Consider the following 22591-nt stretch of genomic DNA (forward strand, 5'->3'; position numbering starts at 1 on the left):
GAATGACAGAGGCTGATGTGTAATTCATGAGTTTGTTAGGCTGGGATTTGTGGCTTCAAGCTGCACTCATTTGATCCTCCTGTATTTTATTCATTGTTTCCTCTCACTGACTTTTAATCTGTCTCTACATACCCAGCTTCCTTCCCCGTCCACGGCTGGGTGCCTCCGTCTCCCGCTCGCCTGTCTCTGAGTTCGGTCGACGAGGCCATAGAGGCTCCTGAGACGACAACAGACGCCAGAACTGGAGATCAGTGGATGGTGAGATAAAATCCTTTATCCTTCACACCTATTTTCCCTGAAGAAGATACAACAACATACTTTAACTGTTAAAACCTTGTTCTTTTTAAACTGATGGGTCCAGTTGTAACGCAGAGCTCTGGGTATCCCTTTATTTTGGGTGAATGGTGAGAAGTCCATCATCTAACTACTACATCCTTTTGGTTGACGTCCTGCTCCATCCATTTTCTTCCATCATCCAAATGTTTCGGCAGCATCTGCTTCTGATCTAAATCCAAACATCCCCTTAAGGCATTTCCTGCATTTCTAACTGGAGATTCCAATCAGTTCCCAGAGCAGGATGGATCTACCGTTCCTCCAGAATATTCTGGGTCTTCCATGCATCCCTCCTATAGAAGACACTCAAAGGACATTATCACGAGATGTGGAAGCGATTTCAACTGGAGTGAAGAAGTTTATTTCAGTGGCTCTCCTCTGTTATCTGATTTTTTAATGATCAGGATTTAAATCAGGAGCTCTAGGTGTTCCTTGATGGCAGCAGGCCAAAGACACACTGCAGATCAAGCTGCCATCCTTCTGTCCATCTCCTGCTCTATCCTATTATCTCCTAAACAAAGACACCAAGTAACTCCTTTCCCTGAAGCATTCACCACCGATGTAAAGAGCCTCTGGTCCCAGCGATTCCCTCTCCATTAACTGCATTGTGCCTCCTTTGGCCTGCAGAGGGGCAACCAGAGTGTATTTGAACTAACAATGCTGCCACATGTTTAGCTTTGGATTAGATGACCAGATAAGAATAGTACACTGGAAAAAATCCAAATCTAGATAAGTCATTTTTTCTTAAAATAGGTGCATTTGTTCTTGAATTGATGAGGTAAAGGAGACATTTTGCCAAAGGAACAAGACAATTTCCATTTAAAATGAGAAAACACAATTGCATTATATTATTTCAAGTGCATTTTATCTAAATATCTTATTTTAAGAGTAAAAATACTCATTCCATTCGCAAATCATCTAATTTACCTACTCAAAAAAGGGTAAATACACTTAATTTAAGAATTTTTTTTACTTATTTCTAGATCGTTTTTCCAAAGTAGGTCCTTTATCTCAATGTTAACAGTTTGAAAAAACAATATTCTCTTGTACTGTCTTTAGCCATATTTGGCTCCAGGCCATTGCTCTGTGTCATTTTAAAGGGGTTTATGCTTGATGGGTCATTTTTGCATCCATGCCTCCCTTCAGCGCAACATTCTCACAGCCTGATTTTCCTCACTGAACAACTACTAAAAATGTAACTACGTGGACGAATGACAGCTCCTACTAGGGAAGGTTTGCAAACATAAACATCTAGAGACATCTTATGTTTTGGCCCAGAGATATAATTATGATCAATGGATTGTAAAAAAAAAAAAAAAACTCTAGAAAATGAATCGCTGTTTCTGTTGGATGAAAATATAGGAAACGGCTGAGTTTTCTTTTTCTATATGTTGTGTGGTTAGAGTGTTATTATTAGAAGGGAAAAGCTGCACCGTGTATGGAAGCTATAGACGCTGTTACAGCTGAACGTATAAGTGTCAAGCATAGTTGAACCTCAATAAGACCCAGCTGTTGACACCCAATGGAACCCTAGTTGGGCATAGACCTCAATAAAGCTTTCTATAGTGGATTTCTAATGTTTAGACACTTTGCAATAAGAAAAGATAAACTGAAAGTGGAGATCAGAGTGAGGATCCCATGACAGCAGCAATGGGACAGAGAATTCTCAGACTGTCTCCCATTCTTTCTGATGCCCTTTGCAGACTATCCTCCTTTGTCCACTAAGGAGACCTACTGTGGGAGGGAATGAAAGCCATTCATCTTATAACCTCAGCATGTTCCTTTTATTTTTCACTCAGCCAGGAACAGGTAATACTTATAAGTGAAGGACACTTACCAATAGGGATGGGGATCGAAACCCGGTTCCATCAAGGACCCGGTTCCACTTTTTTCAAAACCCGAAAATCAATAACGTTTGGGCTTATCGATACCACTATCGAGTCTGGTCGTTTTTTTTTTCTCCCGGAGGTCCTGTAACATAATTGTGTGTCCCTCGAGTCGCGTCACAGCATTTAAATCTAATCAATCCGATCACTGCAGCATGTCCACCAATGTTTTGGAATGAAATTGTTAGCAAACAGATATTTAAAGTAAAACAAGTCTGGCACTTAACTGTGCTCGCGACTTGAGAATGGCTGAACGGAAAAGACTCCTCCTCCTCCTCCTGCCCCCGCACCACAGCCGGGCCCGTCTCCATCATCCACTCAGAGTACCACTGGTAAGCGCGCACACAGACTTTGTAGCTTGTCCAGTCAGTTAAAAATAGTAATTGTGAAATCCGTGTTGTAATCGGAAGCATACAAGCTAGTTAGCTTGAAAAGTAAATAAAGTTTCAGACGTGCTGCGTGATGATGTGTTCAGATTGGCTCAGTAAAACGACAATTAGGTTATCATGATGCGTTCAAGTGTAACGTAAAGAAAACGGGAAATTGAGTTTTTAGCGAGAAACATGAGTAATACAGTTGTATATTGCTCTAATTATTTTAGAATATATAATTAAACTACTGATGCCAACATTTATTAAAAATTACATTTAGTTTAAAATACAATTATTTATTTGTTAAATATTTTCCTAAAAACACGATGAAAAGTGACAGTAGACAATACATTAACCAACAATTGGGAAAATATATTCTAGTTAGTTTTATGTCATTTCAAAGTGGCCTATTACATTAGCCATGTTTATTGAAGGCTAGAAACGTTTTTGTTATGCTCACTTGTTAAGCAATAAAAGCAATACCAGTTCTGTTAAAAAATATTGTTGCATCGTCTTTCCACCAAATAACAGAAAAGTATCGATAGTGGTATCGATAAAGACTCGGATCGATAAGGAGTATCGATAAAGGTATCGATATCAATAAATATTAACGATCCCCATCCCTACTTACCAATTACCAAAACAAGGTTCTTTGTTAATAGAAAAACAAAAAATGCTTGACAGATGAAAGATCAGTGATCAGAGAGCAAAAATTAAAGGATCAACTTTTGAAAAGGTGTATTATGTTACATTAAAAAGAAAAGCACACCAAAAAGATCCACATCTGGGGATTTAACCTATTAAGCAAATGAAATCTAGGATTGCTCTGCAGCCATGAGTGGTGTTGTTTAAAGAACAGCGGCAGGATGGAGCAAAAGATGCATTAATTAGATCCTCTACTGCAGTGATCCACATACATTGGTACTGAAGTACGTTGGTTTGGACTGAAAGAACAAGACAAGAACTTTCTGATTAATTTTCCTCATGCTGTCCTCAGGAGGAGTTCAGCCATCCCGTTGAGAGTCTGGCCTTAACGCTGGATGAGATCATCAACGTGCGCCGAGTTCTCGTCAAAGCAGACATGGAGAAATATCTTCAGAGCAAAGAGCTGTACAATAACCTGAAGCGTGGAAAGGTAGCAGATGTAGCTTCCTCTCTCCTGTGTTTACAGCTAATGCAATCAGTTAACGTGTTTCTGATCCTTCAGGTTTGCTGCTGCTGCAGAGTGAAATTTCCCCTCTTCTCTTGGCCCTCTACATGCTTACTGTGCAAAAGGTAGCCGAGAAAGATTTTGTTTCCTTGTATGCCTTTTTTAAAATATTGTTTTATTTAAATCTTGTGCAGAAGTTTCATATTAAACATGGATGTATTTATCCTAAACATCATCCCATAATTGTTTTTTCACACTTAAAATTCAACTGTACAGCTTAAAGCTTTGATGCTTTAAAAATTAAATAAAGAAGTAGTTTGCTAAGTGCAATCTACATTTGTTGATCACAATGCTGATATAAAGCAAGGACTCAGCTAAAGGTTTTGTTACCTAAGTGAACTATTGTCAATGTCTTCCTGCTGTATTTTTCTTTGCTAATGTGAGTTAGCTGACTCACTAATTGTGCATTGAGTTAATTAAATCCCTTTAGGCAAATAAACAAATCAATAAAACCAGTCAAGCATGCTATCAGACCGTAGTTTCTGCTGCAACATGTTTAACCACAGGAATGTGAAGCAGGAAATATTGATGATTTGAAATAAAATGACAGACTGATCTGTTTTTCGTTCCCCTTGCAGGTCCGTTTGTGGCTCCTGCAGCGCAAAGGTAACTTAAGAAATATTTAAAAAATGCATTCCAAGATAAATAGGGTAAAATTGTAAAATGTTTATATGTATTATGAAAATACCCAAAGTCGAGTTCATTCTCCATTCCTTAAAGTGGGCTTATCGTACCTTTAAATCCTTCCTTTTAACATTTAATTCATTCATTTGTGATTTAAATAAAAATTAAACTGTAATTCTTTGTTCCGATTTCCTCTCCTTTACTCCTCTTCTGAGGTTTGCTTTAAAGCAACTCATTTTAGCGCCTGATCTTCCAAGAAGACGCTAAATTGCACATGCAGTTTTTTTCTACTGCGTGCAATTAGTGAACGTGTTGCAGGTGATCTATAAAGACTGCTGCTCAAATGTAAAGACGTGCAAACCAGCTTGGTTCCGTCCACAACAATAATGATTAATAAATAATAAGACTAAATGGTATTTATGCTGCATCTTGTAGCCTATCTCAAAGTGCTATGAACAAAGGGGTAAAAAAAGTGAAATATGTGTTATTAAATCGAGGGAGAAAAAAAAAATCCTGTAGCAAAACATGTCTCTGCATGCTCCTTTGATGTTCTATTTTTAATTATCATGCCCCAATATTTAAGTTAAGTCATTATTTTCCAATATGGTTCAATTGTATAAAGACTGTCTGCCACCCGCTGAATTAATCTTTGCCCAACTGTATCAGTATTTTTTCGTTTATTAATATTATTATATTATAAAAGTATAATCATATATTTCTGAGCATAGGATCTCTCTCCATCTTTTAGTATTTTATAAATGCCTCCCCTGTGGCAACAATGACTGCAGATGGTTTTGGATTCAAACACCATAACTTCTCTCTGATTCCCACTTAACAAGTTTTCTACTGTGTTTATGCATATTAATAAAGAGTCGGTGTTCTATTGTGTTGAGTTGACGCCTCTGCTGAGAAAATGGAGATATGACATTGTTTGCAGTCGATTGCACTCTGCCTAATGCAAGGGTCATAAAATCCTGGGATGTTTTTGTTCCTTTATTCTCAGTATAGAAGAAGGGTACATTAGCTAACTAGGGTCTAAAAATGACATTGTCACAAGCTGACACTGGTTCAATGAGGGTAAAAGATGGGTGCCCTGCAAAAAAAACCAAAAAAACCCACAGATCAATTACAAATCATACACGTTTATTATGATGTAGAGTTCATAAAGTCAGGGTTATGTTACATTTTCAGGCAGCTGATTTATAACCAAGTGCATCTTAAGTTGAAAACTAGATGGATTTCAGACTAACTTTTAAATTTCCATAAACGAATCAAATATTTAGTGGGTTTAAAGAAGTGCTGGATCCAGTTTGGTGCAACATCCTGTTTCCTCCTATTTCCTGCTCAGTGACACAAAAACAACCGGAAATCATATGTATTGTTATTGTAAACACTTAATAAAGCCATTGAAGAATACAAAAAATAACATAAAAATAGACAGAAAGATGTTATTATCCTTTAATTTGTTTTTGTTCACATTAAAATTTCCGAATAAGATGAGAGTGTTTCATATGATCACACTGTGTTACCGAACTCCATCAGGTCTCTCAATTGGATTTGACGATCTAAACACTCCACCTTTCCATGACTGTTAAACATCCAACATCCTGTATTCTTTTATTTCCCTTTTCTTCATTTTTTCTTTCGAACTCCTTTCATCCCTCTCTTCCTCCTTCTTGCCTCCTTCCTTTCTGCCCCTCTCTTCCCTTTTCTTACTCTCCTCTTTCTTCCTTTTAACCTTTTTACCCATGCTCTCTATTTCTTCCCTTCTCCCTCCTTTGCCTGTCTTTGCTAAGAAAAGAACGGAAAGGTTGCCAACAAGTGAGAGAATAAATAAATAACTAATATAAATAAGGAACAAATATAGAGCTTGAACATTTCAGTAAAGTTAAACAAAAACAAAAGATTAGCAAAGGAACTGTGGCTGTCACATCGTTTCTGTCCTTTTCAGATCTAGTGTTCATGAAGGTCAACCATGGTGTCCAACATTTTTTAAATCTTGTTCCTCAGTGCAAATATCAATTCTTCCATCCGGAGAATGTATTGAACAATATTATTTTAAACCTCTAACATAGTTGGTGTATCAGCCGTCCAATTCCGAGTGATTGCTTTTTTTACTGGCAGTTAGCATTATATTAAGGGTATAGTGGAGGATTTTCGCAAATTTTTGAAAAGACCCGCCCTCTCCACTTTAAAAAAAAATGTGCATGCACAACCCTGTACATCCAGTTTATCCAGTTTACTATATTTATTAGGGCTCAAACAATTAATCGGATTAAACGGATTAATCATGATAAATCAATTAATGAAATAATTATCAACTAATTAATCGATAACTGAAGTGTAGAGACTCAAAACAAGCTGACAGAGTGACCCACTTAACTATATCAAAATTGTAAAAAAAATATATATAAACATTTTATATTTTGAGATAAAAAAAACTTTTTTGTCTGTTAATATGATCTATCCAGAACTCACCTGGTTTAATTTCCCAAATAGTCTTCTTTAATGAACCTTTGGCTATCTGATTAATCGAAAAAATAATAATTTGCAGATTAATAGTCTTGTTAGCTGTGTCGTTATCCAGTGGCAATGTTTCTGGATCCAAGAGACTAGCCGTGCCATCTCTGTTTGTTCTTTCATTTTGTAAAATCTGATGTTGTGACAGCAGATTTTTTTTCTTTTTTTTGGGTGTGTTTTTTAGGCATTTTGAGTCACTCTTTGGTGTTTTTATATGCCACAACCTTTTTTTTTTTTTAATAGGACATTTCTGGAATTTGTCTTGGTTAAGCTGTCGCCATCTTGCTTGCTCACCCAGGAGTCCACTTTAGTTTTTAAAGAGTTTTTCATGCTTGTTTGTTCTTCTGTTGACAGCATATCTCTGTTTTGTTTTTGTTTTTTTGCTCTGTCTTTTTGTTTGCTTGTTTCCTCAGTTCCGGCTCGTGTTGGATATGTAGTTCTGTGCTCTGTAGGTTTGGATTTTGTGTGCTTATTTGTGGTCTGCACTGTGCTGTGGCTCATCTGTGCTATCATCACCATTATAAGTTATGCATTTGTATTTAAGTGTTTTTGTGTTGTGAGAGTGGATCTATTATTGCAGTGGATTTAAATTATATACAGTTGAGCAAAAAATGTATTTAGTCAGCCACTGATTATCCAGGTTCTCCTACTTAGAAAGATGAGAGGTCTGTCATTTGTATCACTCACATTTCAAGTATAAGACACAAAATAATAAAAAAGCCTAGAAAATCACGCTGTTGTGTTTTTATAGAATGACATTTCAGCACAAATTCCAGGACATCCCCATGGTCTCTGTTCATCCTCATATCAACTGAGAGCAACTGGTTCATCCTCCTGTCAAAGAAATTGATCCACAAAGTTCAGCATAGCATGTCTAATGACCTGCCTTGTTCATTTCCAAAGTACAGCAGATCTCCAAACTGGATGTAAGGTTGGAAAATGATAATCACATTTCCTGTTTACAAAATAATTGTTTTCCCTCCAAAATAAAAGAGTGCAAGAACATTGATATAAATAAGAGGAAAAAAAGATTAGATCTGGTGGAGGAATGGACCCAAATACCAGCGACAGTGAGAGTTACCCAGATGAAAACCAACAGGAAATGTCATTGAAAATAAAGGTTATGCTACAATAGTATTGAGTTCAACTTTTGTTATTGACCAAACAGTTATTTTTTATCATAATTTCTAAATAAACGATTTAAAAATCCTATTTTTTTCTCTCATTGTTAAAGTGATTATATAACGACATTTACAGACCTCTCCTCTTTCTGAGTAGGAGAACTTATTCAGTCACTGACTGACTGAATACTTCTTTGCCTGAATCTTTTTTTTCTGAATGGTTGTTTTGCTTTTTTTTTTTTTTTTTTTTTTTTATCCAGATGAAGATTCCCTCCAAGAAGATGGCCCATATTCCTGTGTATACCCTGGGCTTTCACAGCACCCCAAAGAGCCACGGCCACAAAAGCCTGGTCTACAAGTGAGTCTTTGATCAACTAAGGAGTTAGAAATGACAAATAACTGGATAGATCTACAATGACTGCAGACAGTCTGTGTCTCTGCTCTGCTACCTCTTATTGGCAACAACTAAAGTAAGGAAAGAGAACAGATTGTGTCTTTGTGAGACAGTTCTGCCATTCCTAAAATCCTACAAGAATTTTCAAGCTATCTGGTTATAGAAGTAAAGCATTATCAATCAACCTAGGAAATGGACACCAAGCTATGGCGTTGAAGCTCTGCTAGTCAGATGTGGATGTTGAGAAGAGGGGAGTGGTCAGCTGTGGGAAGGCGTTCACTGCTGGGCAGCATGAGTCCTGTCAGCGGCCATGTTTGATCATTGGAGAACTAAAGAGATTTTCTTTCAAAATGAAAGATTTTATCCAGGGAAGCTGATAATTACATTGGGTTAACCTGGCTTCAGATTGGAAGTTGCTGACAAAACATTTGATTTCCCTATGAGAAATAAAAAGACCACCAGGAAGCCTGGACCTTATTGATCAAGTCCACTTTAAACTGTTATAGAATGCCTGACTAAGCTAAACACAGGATAAAAACCTGAGGGGAGTCTGAAGAGACTTGCATGTATGGTGGGTTAAACTAAATGTTTAATGCTCCATAAGAAAGCAGGGCAGGTGTTTCATTATCACAAAGGTTTTTACTCATATTGGGGTTATATTGTTTTCTAATGAATATTGGAGTTTTTCATTCATTCCCTTTTAAAAATGAGTCCTGAAAGCTGTTCATTTCTTATGTAAATATATATAAAACAGATAGATGTTAAACAAATGTTTTTGTGAAGTTTACATCATTTAATGTAAAGCAAATTATTAATAAAACTATTAGTTAGCATCTAACAATTAAAGATGGCTCCGGATTCTTTTTAGTCTGGAATAATTCAGAAGTTTTAAGTGGAAAATCTGCGGCAGGATGTCAGACATCTGGTCCTGCTCCAGCTAAGATATGGCTGACAAAGGTAACCCTGCTGAGGATAGTAACAGGAGCAAAGAAAGTTCCAGGACAAGGACCAGAAAAGGGGCTCTGAATGTGGTCAGAAACTCCTCCCATCCTCATCCTCCAACTGTTTTAGGTGCTGCTCCTCAGAATCAAATGCTGGTCTGAGTCTACCTGCAGCTGGTTTGCATGTCTTCCGTTTGCTTGGGTGGGTTCTCTCTGGGTACTCCTGCTCTTTCCCTTAGTCCAAAAACATGACTGTTAGGTTAGTTGGTCCTTCTAAATTGCCCTTGGCTATCAGTGTGTGCGTACGTAGTTGTCTGTCCAGTTTGTCTCTGTCATTGCCCCAGTGATCGACGAGAGACCTGTACAATTTGTCCCCTCCGATTCTTCCGGTGACCGACACAGACAGTCACCAGGCCTTATGTGACTCTGTAAAGATAAGAGGGGATTATTTGTGAAAAACTGAGAACGTAGCGCCTTTAGTTTCAGATTCTCGTATTTTTTAGCAGAATTCTCATAAATTGATTTGATCAGGAAAGTCATTCACAGTAATCTGAACATAAAGATGTTAAGAAGTGTTTCTGTCTCCCTCTTTTTATCCAAATTGATGATTTATTAATACATTTACAGCTGTAATCGACAACTTTTCCCCGATATATAGACCAACATTGATCTCTTGGTGTTTTTTACCCAGTCACTGCTAAGCTTCCTCATCCTGAGCAGAAAGGGAGAGGAACTGTCTTCTGCTCAGGCCGGAGAAGATGACCTCCTCAATCTAATCACCTCCACCTCTCCCACTCCTTCTTTCCTTTGTTAAGCATATAATCAGTGCAGCGCCTCCTGCACAGCCTCTAAGCAGCCATTATGTAATAATTACCCAGCTGTCATTACAATCCTCCCCCCTTGAAGACAGCTGGTGGGGAGAGTCATGTTTCTCTGCTAATACGACTGATGGAAGCTCACTGATGTTCAACCATTATTTTAATCAGAAAAGTTGGTCTTCCTCTCAATCTTTAATAGTGATCGTGGTTTGTGGTTATTTGTATGTTTAGTTCACTTCAGTTTTTATTTTTATTCTTTTACTGTCATGCCTCAAATCCTTACAGCCGATTAGGATGAGAAAATGTTTCTTATTTATTTGGTTTTTATGGCCTTTGCTTTATTTCCCTTTTGCATCAGTCAAAACAAAAAAATGAAAATTTGCTTTATCTTCTAAAATTTTGTTGCAAAGTTGACTGTTTTGGATGATATTATTAGATTGCAGAATATTTCACACTTTTTACCTTTATTGACTTTGTTTATAAGTGATAATACAAATTTTTGATGTATTATTAGTTTTGGAGCATTAAAGGTTTTTTGAAAGTAAGATTTAGTATCAGGAACCGTCTCACCCCTAAAAGAAAAAAAAAGGATCATTGATCCATTTCAGTTTTGAGAGACAAACACACATAGTCTTGTCGTCTATTTAGATTTTTTTGGAAAAAGCACAGAGGGTCTGATCTTCAAAGATTCTGAATAAGAAGCTTAAAACTGCACACATTATTTTTTTTTTAGGAGGTGTTGCAGTGATCTTCAAAGATTACTGCTCAAATGTAAAGATGTGCAAACCGCTTTGGTTCGGCCCATTAAAATGAGCAGATAGCCCTGTTCCAGAGTGGTGCTAAATAAAACACAAGGTTTTAAGCCATGTAGTTATATATATATATATATGTATAAATAATAATAAAATAAAGTATTTGAAAAGATATATAACACTAAATAGTATTTATACAACATTATAAATAGTCAGGGTCGGGGTGCGGCAGATGCCTTTCTCTAGCAGTCTATAGGGGACAGAAGAGCATTTTTTTTTCAGTTCCATTTACAAATTGTGTTCTTACAGTTACTGAGTTACTAACTCAGTTACATTTTGAAGTAACTTGTTACTTTTTAGTTACATTCCCAACACTGTTAGAAATGGTGAGAGTCTGTTGGACTGTCCAGTCAGCAGTTTTCCCCAGTTTTCCTCGAGGGACAGAGTTCTGCAGCTTTTGCACGTCTTCTGCTAAACTACTTCCCTAGCATGCAGTCAGATCTACAGAGATCTGCTAATGAGCCAATTAGTCCGATGTGATGAAGCAGACACACATCTAATAGTAGCAGGACATCAGCCCTCTGGGACTGCAGTTTGTTCCCATTGCATAGATTATGCCATAATGAAGCATTTTGTGTAGAAAAATCACTTTTTAAATCAGAAAACTTCAAATTTGGGATTTATTTAACCTTTATACCATAACTTTTAAAACTAACAGAAATAATCATTATAATTATAGTTTCAATCTGTGTTAAATTAGTCAATACGAGTTTAACTTTTTGGAAAGTATTATATTTCCAAATGTATTCTGTATCATCTCTGTTGTACTATATGTGTAAGTTAGAGTTCTCTTGATCATCTTTTACTTCTACATGTCTAATTCTATATCAAATGTGATTCCCATCCTCCTTCTGTCTGTAGATCCTTGCGAACTCTGTCCCGCTGCTCAGTGGAGGAAGAATTTCCACACCTGTACGCCCACGGCTGCACGCTGCGTGACATCTGCGCCGAATGCACCAAGTTCGTCGCCGACGTCATTTCCTCCAGCCGTCGGAGCCTGGACTTCCTCAACAACACCCCAAAGAGGGAGGCCAAGGCCGCTGAGAGGCCTCAGCTGCAGCGACAGTCCAACTTCGAGGCTTTGCCTCAACCGAACCATCACCACCAACGACCTTCACCGCAGCTCCACCGCACTGAGACCGCCGACAGCACGAAGCAATGACTGAATCAGACACTGACCTCACTGTGCACACGTTTGTCGGAGGAGGGTTCCCCTTCGCTTCCCGAGAGTCGCAGGGTGTCTTATAGTCATATAATCCAGTAAAGGTGCTTCTGTGTTGATTCTGCTGGGTTGGAGCGTTAAATGTATCATTTAACTGTCAAGCTTAGGTCTAGAAGAAAAATCACTGAAGCAGTTCAGAACTCTTTTTAGCAAGAATGTAGAGATCTCTTTTTTTTTTTTTTTTGCTCAGCTGCTTTACCTTCCAACTCTCCTCATCTAACTCACAACACACACATAAACACACATTCACTGGGATCTCTTTCTGCATCTGCCCTATCTGCTGCACCATACTTTCACTCACGCACAGGGGTGGGGGGGTGAATTCAATCATAAGGGGGACTGGGGTTCGAGGGGCGGGGGTCTAGAAAGAGGGTGAAGGTGGGGTTGTGACGTCAAAGCTGTGCTATGTTGCAATAGCATCTATGGTTTGATTGGTTGCCTTGTTTTTGTGTCCTGAATGTACTTTAGACGTACAAAGATGTAAACTTGAAAAGCTTCTACAAATCAAAGTATTTATTTTTAATCACCAAAAAAGGAGAATAAAAAAACAAGCTGCTGCTGCATCACAACCAGGCCGCTCTGCTGATGCTTGTGAAGATCCCAGACCCGCAGGGCGAGATGAAACAGCAGCGACACTTTGAATGTAACAGGGTGGAGCTGCAGGCCGCACCTTCAGCGGGCGTAGCTCAATGGCCTTCTGCGAAACGCCAGCGGTTGAACCTCCCGCCTCTTTCTCTCCCACATGGACGCTTTGCAATCTGCTATGGTTTTGTAAACACAGATTGAACCTTGGCTGCAATAAAAATACAATGATAAACATGACCAGTTTTGCACCTGCGAGTTTTACTGTGGGCTAACTTAACAACAGAGTAATAAAGGTGTCCTGCAATGACACAGCAATCATGAAATTAAAACCCACAGTGTACCTATGGGTGTTTCTCAAGGGGTTAAATAGCATCTAAAGAGACATACACATTCCTCAAATTCAAAAATAATTTCAAAACATTTCCCACATTTTAATATGACATTTTTTCCTGATCAACTTAAGAAACAAACAAATCTTCCAAGAGTAGAAATTCAAAAACTAAAACAAATTGACTATATATTGGTGGTATAAACATTTCTCCCCTTTCATTCTGTTCCATCAGTTTTATTAAAGTAAACCTGTTTCCTGACCTTGTCTCTGTTAGAAACTTCTTCTGGTAGAGAAACTTGACTCATTAAGTATGATCAAAATGAGGTGAACATAATGAATTAGTTGTTTTAGAAAATAAATGTGTCTCCAGTGAAATAAAAAATAAAAACAAAAGGCAGATGAGCTCCGAGCCAGCTCCCATGTCAGAGGATGAAGAGACACATCCAGCCAGTCACAGTCAGAGAAACAGGACTACACTGAAAAACAGGCTGATCTCCAACATCTATAAACAAAGGTGTTGGTGGCAGCAGAACAGCTGATATTTCTCTCCAGGATGGCGTCACAGCCAAACAGGAACAGACAAGGCAAAGCTATATGAGAAAAAGCACAGAGAGCATAATGTTAGAGATTGAACTAATAGATTCTGCAGAGTTGGAGAATAGAGATATAATAGAGAATGAAACAGAATGATGAAATAGTAAATAGTTCATAAATAGTATAGGTGTTTAAAAATGTAAAAGAATCAGACATTTATGCAAATGTATTTTATAACCTATTCTAATTCGATTTTGCAGACTGCTTTTTGGAATTCATTTTTTTTTATTCTACAAGTTATGTTTAGATATGAAAAGTTTTGTTTTTTAAGATCAGGGAATCAGAAGTATTAAATTAAAAAGGGACCAGTTCTGATTTCATAATCTGAAAAACTCTTGTTTTCTCACCTTAGGTTGAGTCCTAAAGCTTAACGGGTAAAAAAAAAAAAAAAAACATTTTAAATATTTGCTCAGTGAGCAGAATTAAATATCTCCTGCATTATTTCAAAGACAGCTTCTGTAAGCAGCAGTGGGATTTATAAATACAGCTAGTGCGGTGTTTGAACTAAGAAGGCTTTGCTTCCTTTATCAGGGATCAATGCGTCCTGAATGAAGCCCCGCCCCCTCATGAATAAATAATCCGCTCTGTGCAGCTATTGGCTGCCTCTTCCTGTCATTCGGCTCTGAGTTTACTCTTCGACACAAACAGCTGGAAGTCAAGAGCAATCAGTACTCCGTACACTCAAACAGGAAATGGAGATTATACTTTCACAATACAAGCATAGAAAACTACAGCACATCTTATTCATTTAAATGTTCATGCTTCAGATTTGAAACCCTAGTTTTAGAAATGCCATAGGCATGTTTAATCAAACAATCTTTTTTTGACCTTTTTGATTTGGTAAATGTATTTCCATCATACTTACAAATTTACCAAATATTTGAAAAAAATTCAAATTGTTACTGCTTTTAACTTCCAAAATAAACCCATGTAAATAATAAGAATTCATTAATTAAAGAATTATTATCATTATTTTGTCTTAGATAGGGTCAGTATTATAAATTATACTTGTTGGACAATTTTTTTTTATTTAGAACAAAAATAAAAAAAACTTACAAAGCAAAGAATAAAGTAAAAAAAAAAAAATAAGAAAGAAAGAAATTAAACACCAAAGGGAATTTAAAAATACAAACTGAGATGGAAGATGGAGACAGAATAAGGAATTACCTTTGCAAATGTGTGATCAGAAGAAGTTTTTAGAATCAGGTTTATGAATTTTTTTTTTTATATATATATATCTGTTAAGAAATATTATTTGTAAATAATATGCAATTTGTCTTGTTGTCTGCTGGGCCCCTGACAGTGCAGAGCGGGACAGAAAGAGACTGAACAAACTAGTGAGAAAGGCAGTTTCTGTCCTAGGCTGCACTCTGGAAGAAGTGGCTGAGAAGAGGATGACGTCCAAGCTTACATCCATCATGGACAGCACCTTCCACCTCTGCACCAAACTGTAGAGGATCTGAGCAGCTGTGTAATAACTGTTTCTCTATATTTGACATCCAGTGCAATTACTATATATGTAAAAATAAAAATCCATCTATATAAATACACATGTAAATACACTGTGCCATAACCCTGTATAATGATCCTACTATAAAATATATATAAATATATCCCATGCACATTTTTCTTCCGATGGCACATTCCTCTTTTTTGACTATTTTGAGCTGTGGTAACAAGTACATTTCAATCAATCAATCAATCAATCAATCAATCAATCAATCAATCAATCAATCAATCAATCAAAATGCACAAATACAAAAAAAACAACTTTTCAAATTGGATTTCTAATTGTCTGATTCTATTGTTAAATTTGAAATTGCTGTTTTTATTTTCCAATGACTTTCCTGGTCCTCCAGTCCATATTATCGCAGAACCTAAATTTGAGACCTCTAAAAACGTTTGGCGAATATGTATGATTTTATTTTGAAAGGGTTTGCCGGATGTTCTGGGTTGTGTTCATGCTAACATCCATGTGGAAGTCGCTCAGCTTTAGGGCTGGAACTTATCAACAAGCCTTCCGAAGCTCGCCGCTTGCAGCCCGCTTGCTCCCCTCCGCTCCCTGTGTTCTGGGACTCCCTCTGTTCTCCACCCACCCTCTGCGGGGCCACGGGTGGAAGTGGGTGTGTCGATGCGAGCCAGTGTAGCCTCGCAGTCGCTCGTGCGCTCTCTGAAAAAGAGGAAAAAGTTGATGAGGAGTTCAGAGTAAGAGCGGCCCAGCCTCGGAGCAGGCTAACCGTCCCGGGAATGGCAGTCTGGACCCGAGCGGACAAAAACGGCCAGCTGGACCTTCTGCTCCGGGACCGCTGGATCCGAGTGGCAGCCGAACTCACGCGGGAGACGTTGACTTTAACGGCCGAGGCGGAGCTGAGCGGACAGGGGGGTAATCACTGGGACTACACCTCGGCTGGCCTACGAAATGGCATGTCGAACGGAAATGACCCCGGAGCGAGCCCCGGGAACCCTGGACGCGGTTCTTCCTCAGGTCAAGACCAGCTTCAGAACCGGGGACGCAGTAGTAGCCCGGGTCGAGGGAGCGTCAGCCGGTGTCAGTATGATGGAAACTACGGTGTAAACAGTTCTGGAAAGTACCCGGTTAACGGAGCAAACTCTGACTTTGGAAGTCCGGGGTCTGGCTACGGGAGTCCCGGGTCGAGCTTCGGGTCGAGGCAAGGCGACCCCCCGGTCAGCCTGGACGGTTCCTCCGAAGCGGTGCGGAAAGTCCGGGTTGTCAAACAGGAGTCCGGCGGGCTGGGGATCAGTATCAAAGGGGGGCGGGAGAACCGGATGCCCATCCTCATCTCTAAGATCTTCCCGGGACTCGCCGCGGATCAGAGCCGGGCTCTCCGGGTGGGCGACGCCATCCTGTCGGTGAACGGGAACGACCTCCGGGAGGCGACGCACGACATGGCGGTTCAGGCGCTGAAGAAGGCCGGGAAAGAAGTCACGCTGGAGGGTAAGTTAGCCAACGCGAGAGCGGGGATTTGAAAAGGCCGAAGGCTGGAAATCCACCAATCACATTTCCAGGTTCTCAATATGATAACTTTTCATTAAGGATTTTATAATGGAGGTATTTTATTTCATGATTTTTTGATTACTTCTAAAACAATAGGTATAGACAGAAGATATTTTAAAACAGAATTAAACTGTAATTTATAACAAATTGAGCCTTTTTCTTATGTATTTTTAAAAAGGTTTGTGTTTTTTTTTAAACTTTAATACCTTGCAATTTTTTTCACACAATCATTGAAAACCAACTTAAACCCAAGAATTATTCAAACCACAGAATAATTTCAACTAAAATTAGAGTAAACTAGTTTTGATAAAGGTTAGATGAGCTTCATTTTCTAAAGGTGCAAAATTAAATCTTAGCACATTCAATAAGTTTACATAATTAAGTCATTATTTTTATTCTGTTAAACTAAAACTATTTCAAACAAAGTTCTGCAGAACAATGGCAAAGACTGCTGACCTTAGCAGACACTTCAAACCCTCAAAGGTCACTGTGTGAGTGCTACATCCTGGCACATCACTGGAAAGTTGAGCAGAAGGAAAACATAAGGCAGATGATGCACAATCAGATTAGTTACTTTTTTCTCCGGGGAAGAAACGGCAGCAGCTCTCAAAAGTAAGGTTAAGGTATCATGATGTTGTTGTGCTGGACCAGCCTGCAAACTGTCCTAATCTGAACCACCATAGAGAATCTGTAATGTGTTTAAAAGAGGATGATCAGAGACAGAGATGCAGATGATCTGAAGGCAGCTATTCAAGTAACGTTCATTAAGAGCGGAGAAGAGCAACGTGACGATCGTCCCATGCTGTGCTGAGAAAAAGTGAGGTGTATGAGAAGAAAAGTAAGGCATCAGAGGAGGCAGATATATCCTGGAAAGCTTTGCACAGAGAGCTCTCCTTGCAAAGCATTATGGGATTTCTTGTCAAAGCGGCCCATTATTGCTTCCCGACAACGGCGACTAATAACAAAGATGGCGCAGGCACTGCCCAGTGAAGGAGGAGTTATGTTACCAACGGGGCAAAAAGCAGTGATTATCTGTCCAAACAGTCAGTTAACGGAGTTCGCTATAACGTCCACTATAAAGTCCCCGCTCTATATAGTTGTTGAGGGATTTAGGGCTTAGGGCGGACATTCGGACTCGGCGTGCACAAGGAGAAATGGGCTCGTGCACGCTCTCGCACACACATTCTTTTAAAAGTGGACTATGGCAATCTTTAAAAAAATCACGAAAATCCTCCACAATACCTTTAATTGCACTTTTTATATTTAGGAGATAAATATCAATGAGAAGAGTCAGTTGCAGACTTTGTAAATAACTTGTTGACTTGGAAAAGACACAAAATAAAATGTAGAGCTCCAACAATCTGCCATTATCTGTCCGGTACTGATTTTTGGCCTTTTTTTTTTTTTTAGTGCGGCTTCCTGGTTCAGGTTTTGACCAGTTCAGATTTCTTTCTATCTGAGGACTTGGCACAAAGTAGTTAAAAAAAAAAAAAGAAAGGCTGGTTGTTTGGTTCAGGTACTGGTTTTGGATAAAGTGTTTGTTCCTCAGTGAAAGGAATGCATCTGAGTAAAGACTGTTTTAGGCTTTTATGGAATGAAAATGGTGGAAAATCATTGTTTTGATGCATTTCATGATTAAAAAAAATATTTTCCATCATTTGAAAAGATCAAAGATCAGAACCAGTCAAAGGAAAAATGGTCATCCTCTGGTTGACTTATTATAGCCTCTAGTTATTATCACCTCCACCATCCCAGATAAACACAGCCGTGTCTTGGTCTGAGCCTATCTAGATCTTCAAGCCACATTGATTCAAATCATCTGAACACAAAGACTTTGATTCATGTAAACAGGAATTTATCTGCAGCTGCGGCCATGTTTGGATATCTCCTTCATTTGCATGTTAAAAGATAATGTAAGCCTGAACTGATGGGGTTAATTTGTGAATGCATCAGAGCTGCCTTGAAGGGGGTTCATACTTTATGATAAAGTTGGTGGTTTTGTGCAATTAAGATAAGAACGTCAAGTGTTTTCTCTCTTTACTACTACATCATGCCGGTACCACTCTGCACGAGATTTAGCAATGCTGCTACTGAAGATATACACCTGCTGTGTGCAGTAGGAGAGTATTAGATTCCATTCTGCTGACCAAATATGTTATAGTTGTGCAGAGCAGAACCTGAAACTATGATCTTCCTCCAGAAATTATATGCAAGTAGTCTGTTACAGCTGCAGTTTTGCACATGGATTGACTGCAATTTAAAATATAGTTTAGCTTTAATACATATTTTGCATACAGCCAGAGCCTCTTCTTAAATTTACATGGTTACCAAAAGCAGAAAAAAAAAAGAAAAGCAGAAGAACCTTTTATTCTTTTCTTTTTTGGGCTTCAGTTGTATTTTAGCTTCCAGCTAGTGATCAGATCACACTTTCAGCTCTTTTAAACGAGCTCATGCAACCGATCCAACTTTCAGATGAGCCATTGCAGCCAAAACTTTGGTTATTATTCTAACTAGTAGTTTGATGCACATTCTCTGAGCAATTAAAGGTAACCATGGCAACTAATTGGCATTACCTGAGAACTTTTTAGATGTTTTTTCTCTCCATGCTGGTTTTCACTCATGCAGCTCTGCAAGAGGCATCATGAGGTCTGCCATCGGCAGGAAGACGCGTGGTCCTAAAGTTATCCACTAGTTAGTTGCTCTAAAATGAGAAGTATACCATGAATAATCTTCAGTCCTATAAAGAAATGACAGCCAAGCCAAAGAGTCTGATTATATCATCTGATCTTTTCTCATTTGTCTCTGCAGAAAGAACCATTTCAGTTAAAATGATTGTGTTTTACTAGTTAAACTAAAGGATTTGAACCAAGTTTCAGTCTGAGGAAGGTTTGAATCACTCTTAAAGCCCAGGACTTTATTCACTCTCAGTCACACTTTGGTGGCGTCACTGCCATGCTTTGAGTCACTGTGCAGGTTATGGGTTCACTTCTCCTTAGCATTAGTTTTTACAGATTTCATATTTTCCTCAACCCTTCTTTGATTTGGTGGGTTCTATAGATGAACTTTCTTGAACAGCCAGATGTGGGATCTAAATGGCCTCCAATATTGGGCTGCTTTCTCTACAGTGCTCCTCTTACACCTCTTTAAATCCAGTAATAGGCTAATGAGCTCCTGCAGTTCTCTCTCTGGGAGCCTCAGATTCCTCTCTTGATCTCCCCATGATGTTCACTCTCACTTCAACAGCGAGGAGCAGCAAACTAAATGAATTACGTTTAAACAGGACACATCTTTAAAATGCTGAGTAGTCATGTTCTAATCATGTGCACCTCATGTGATATGATCTTTATTGTTTCCTATTTAAGGAGCATTATTCTAAGTTGTTATTATCTGAAGGACTTGGTGGTGTTTGCTTCTAATAAATCTGACTGCGCACATTTATTATAGGCTTATGTATTCCATACCAAAGCCAGAGATGACGTGTTTATCGTTGAATCTGCTGTACAAGGCTTCATAAACGAACAACAGGGTCTTAAACTGGGAGGATTTTTGTGGAATCTGTGTGGAAAAAGAGTGGAAGGCAAACTGACTGCAGATCCCCGAGGGTTTGGAAACTGAACATGAGGAACATTTAAAAGCTGTGTTTAATGGCTTGGAATAAACGTGGGGAGAATACCGCCGAGCACAAATTGTAGGAACTAATCAATGCGGGACACATTTCCCCTGAAGTCAAACCCAGGCATGTTGTAAACCAAAGTGCAAACCGCTCTGTTAAATATTCATAATTTTCCCCCAGAATGACATTATTCAAACTATGTATCTTTACTGTGGGTCAAACAGCAGACTCTGTGCTTCCTGGGGATGAAAAAGTGTCGGTTTGAAACCACAGATTGAACGTCTGTTGCAGGAATCTGTCAGCTGCCTGTCATCAGAGCGTTTGCGGATCTGCCACTGCTTTGCGAAATGACTGGCGGTCAGTTACAGTTAACACTGTTAAAATACACAATACATAAGCTCACAGATTTCCCTTCAATTAGCTCCGGAGCCCCACATTCCTGACCTCCGATCACACATACTTATTTAGGGCAGAGGTCAACACGGTCGTGTTCCATGTGGAGCCTTTCGACTGTTCTTGTTACTCAGATTGATTTAAAGCTGCCAGTATGTCAGTAAGCAACAGTTTAAATAAAATCAGCATTTTTCTTTGAGACTATCTTCCTGATTTAAATGAACTGGATGTGGATATTCAAGAATTCTATTGCTGCCTGGATTAAGTGAACATCAGTCGCACAAACTCTCGCTCCTCCAACAGGAATGACTCTCCTGCTGTGTTCAGTGAACGCAGACCGTTCTCAAAACATCATAAACTCAATCATACACTTAGGTAGATGAAGCTCTTAAAGCTCATGCCTGGGTTTGTTAGACATGCACACAATTCCATCAGCAGTGAAAAAACTGACTAGAAAATCAACATTATTCGTCAGGGTGCTCAGTATATCATAAATATATTATTTCAATATCATTTTGAGCAATTTTCATACTGCAAAGGACCGCTTGGAGTGCAATAACTGGTTCCTTTAGGTCCTAATGTTTAGCCGGTAGGTTCGTAGGCTTTATGGCGCAAATCTGTTTCACACATCAAAGTGATGGAAATGCAGCAGAATATCCTGTTATGCTAGCTTCCAAACAAGGAATACAAGTCATCAGTTAAGATGATTGATCTTATCAATCGTCTAATGATTAATTTGCAAGCAGCTGTTTTCTTATTTCAGAGAATCTTTACATAACATAAATGGCTATAATTTTTATTTTATTTTATTTTTTTTACAAAATATTGAGTAAAAAAAAGCAAACTACATTATTATGTTTTCTTGGACTGAATGATTTTGCTAAAAACAAAAATTGCATTTATTTTAAACCAATATTCTAATTGTGATTTTATTTTGTCTTTCCTTTGGACTACCCACAATGTTTTGTGAAAATGTGATTATATTGTAAATGCAATTAATTACCTCTCCCTAATATTTTAACAATTTATGGTGTGAGTTTTAACTAATATTGACGTAAAAACTAAACATTCATTTCACTCCATGGCAGCTCCTTGGCTTTATTACACCTAATGTAGATTTATGGGTTGGGTCTGTCTGAAGTCATCAAATTGACATTTTTCATATTTATTTCTGAGAGAGATGGATGGAGGGATCTCATTGATCTGGGGATGTACAGTACAGGTGTGTGTGTGTTTGAAAGGGAGATTTAGCAGAATGTTTTGCCATGTGGTTTGATGGTGAACTCATATTAAGCTCTTACATTATATGTTGCACTTCTTGCCTCCATCAATACTTTTCATAAACTGTTTTCGGATTATTATTTTTTTTTTATTATTTGATTTAGTTTTATTTTTACTTCTGTAATAATGCATCCATCACTAATACAGCTCCTGTCTTTTAATTTTTACTGCTTGTCTTTTCAGTCAGCAGATTTTCAATCTTCGAACCCCATTAATTCCATTACTATGAATGAACACCGTCTGACAAGCGTGCAAAGTCATAGCCTTCCCTCTTATATGTAGCCTTATAAGTTATCAGGGTTGCATTTATGCAGATATACATTTCTCAGGAACGCACACTTTACACAGAGGTTTACTGCATAAATATTTAAGATAATTCACTTAAGTTAAAAACACCTTTTTAATCTGATGTACCCACGATAGGAGAAAAAGTAAGAGAAATTTATGACGAAAATGTTGCATGAGACTGGCGTCCTGTCCAGGGTGTACCCGCCTCTCACCCATAGACAGCTGGAGATAGGCACCA

At 38.4% G+C, this 22591-nt stretch overlaps 2 protein-coding genes across 2 annotated transcripts in view; both read left to right on the forward strand.

Annotated features, from left to right (window-relative positions):
* spire2 (spire-type actin nucleation factor 2) overlaps positions 1–13074 on the forward strand; it is a 64890-nt gene extending 51816 nt beyond the window's left edge. Inside the window, exons 10-15 of the mRNA XM_038286933.1 lie at positions 137–258; positions 3588–3725; positions 3798–3865; positions 4379–4406; positions 8326–8423; positions 11892–13074. Coding sequence (XP_038142861.1) covers positions 137–258; positions 3588–3725; positions 3798–3865; positions 4379–4406; positions 8326–8423; positions 11892–12192 — 755 coding nt within the window. The 3' untranslated portion in view covers positions 12193–13074. The remainder of the gene's footprint in view (positions 1–136; positions 259–3587; positions 3726–3797; positions 3866–4378; positions 4407–8325; positions 8424–11891) is intronic.
* A 2689-nt stretch (positions 13075–15763) lies between these two features.
* The window catches only part of sntb2 (syntrophin, beta 2), a 36718-nt gene continuing 29890 nt past the window's right edge, over positions 15764–22591 (forward strand). The window contains exon 1 of the mRNA XM_038286932.1: positions 15764–16718. Within this exon, the coding sequence (XP_038142860.1) occupies positions 16010–16718 (709 nt within the window). The 5' untranslated portion in view covers positions 15764–16009. The remainder of the gene's footprint in view (positions 16719–22591) is intronic.

Source organism: Cyprinodon tularosa, unplaced genomic scaffold (assembly GCF_016077235.1).
Source record: "Cyprinodon tularosa strain WSP-4 unplaced genomic scaffold, ASM1607723v1 ctg232, whole genome shotgun sequence".
NCBI classification, from domain to species: domain Eukaryota; kingdom Metazoa; phylum Chordata; class Actinopteri; order Cyprinodontiformes; family Cyprinodontidae; genus Cyprinodon; species Cyprinodon tularosa.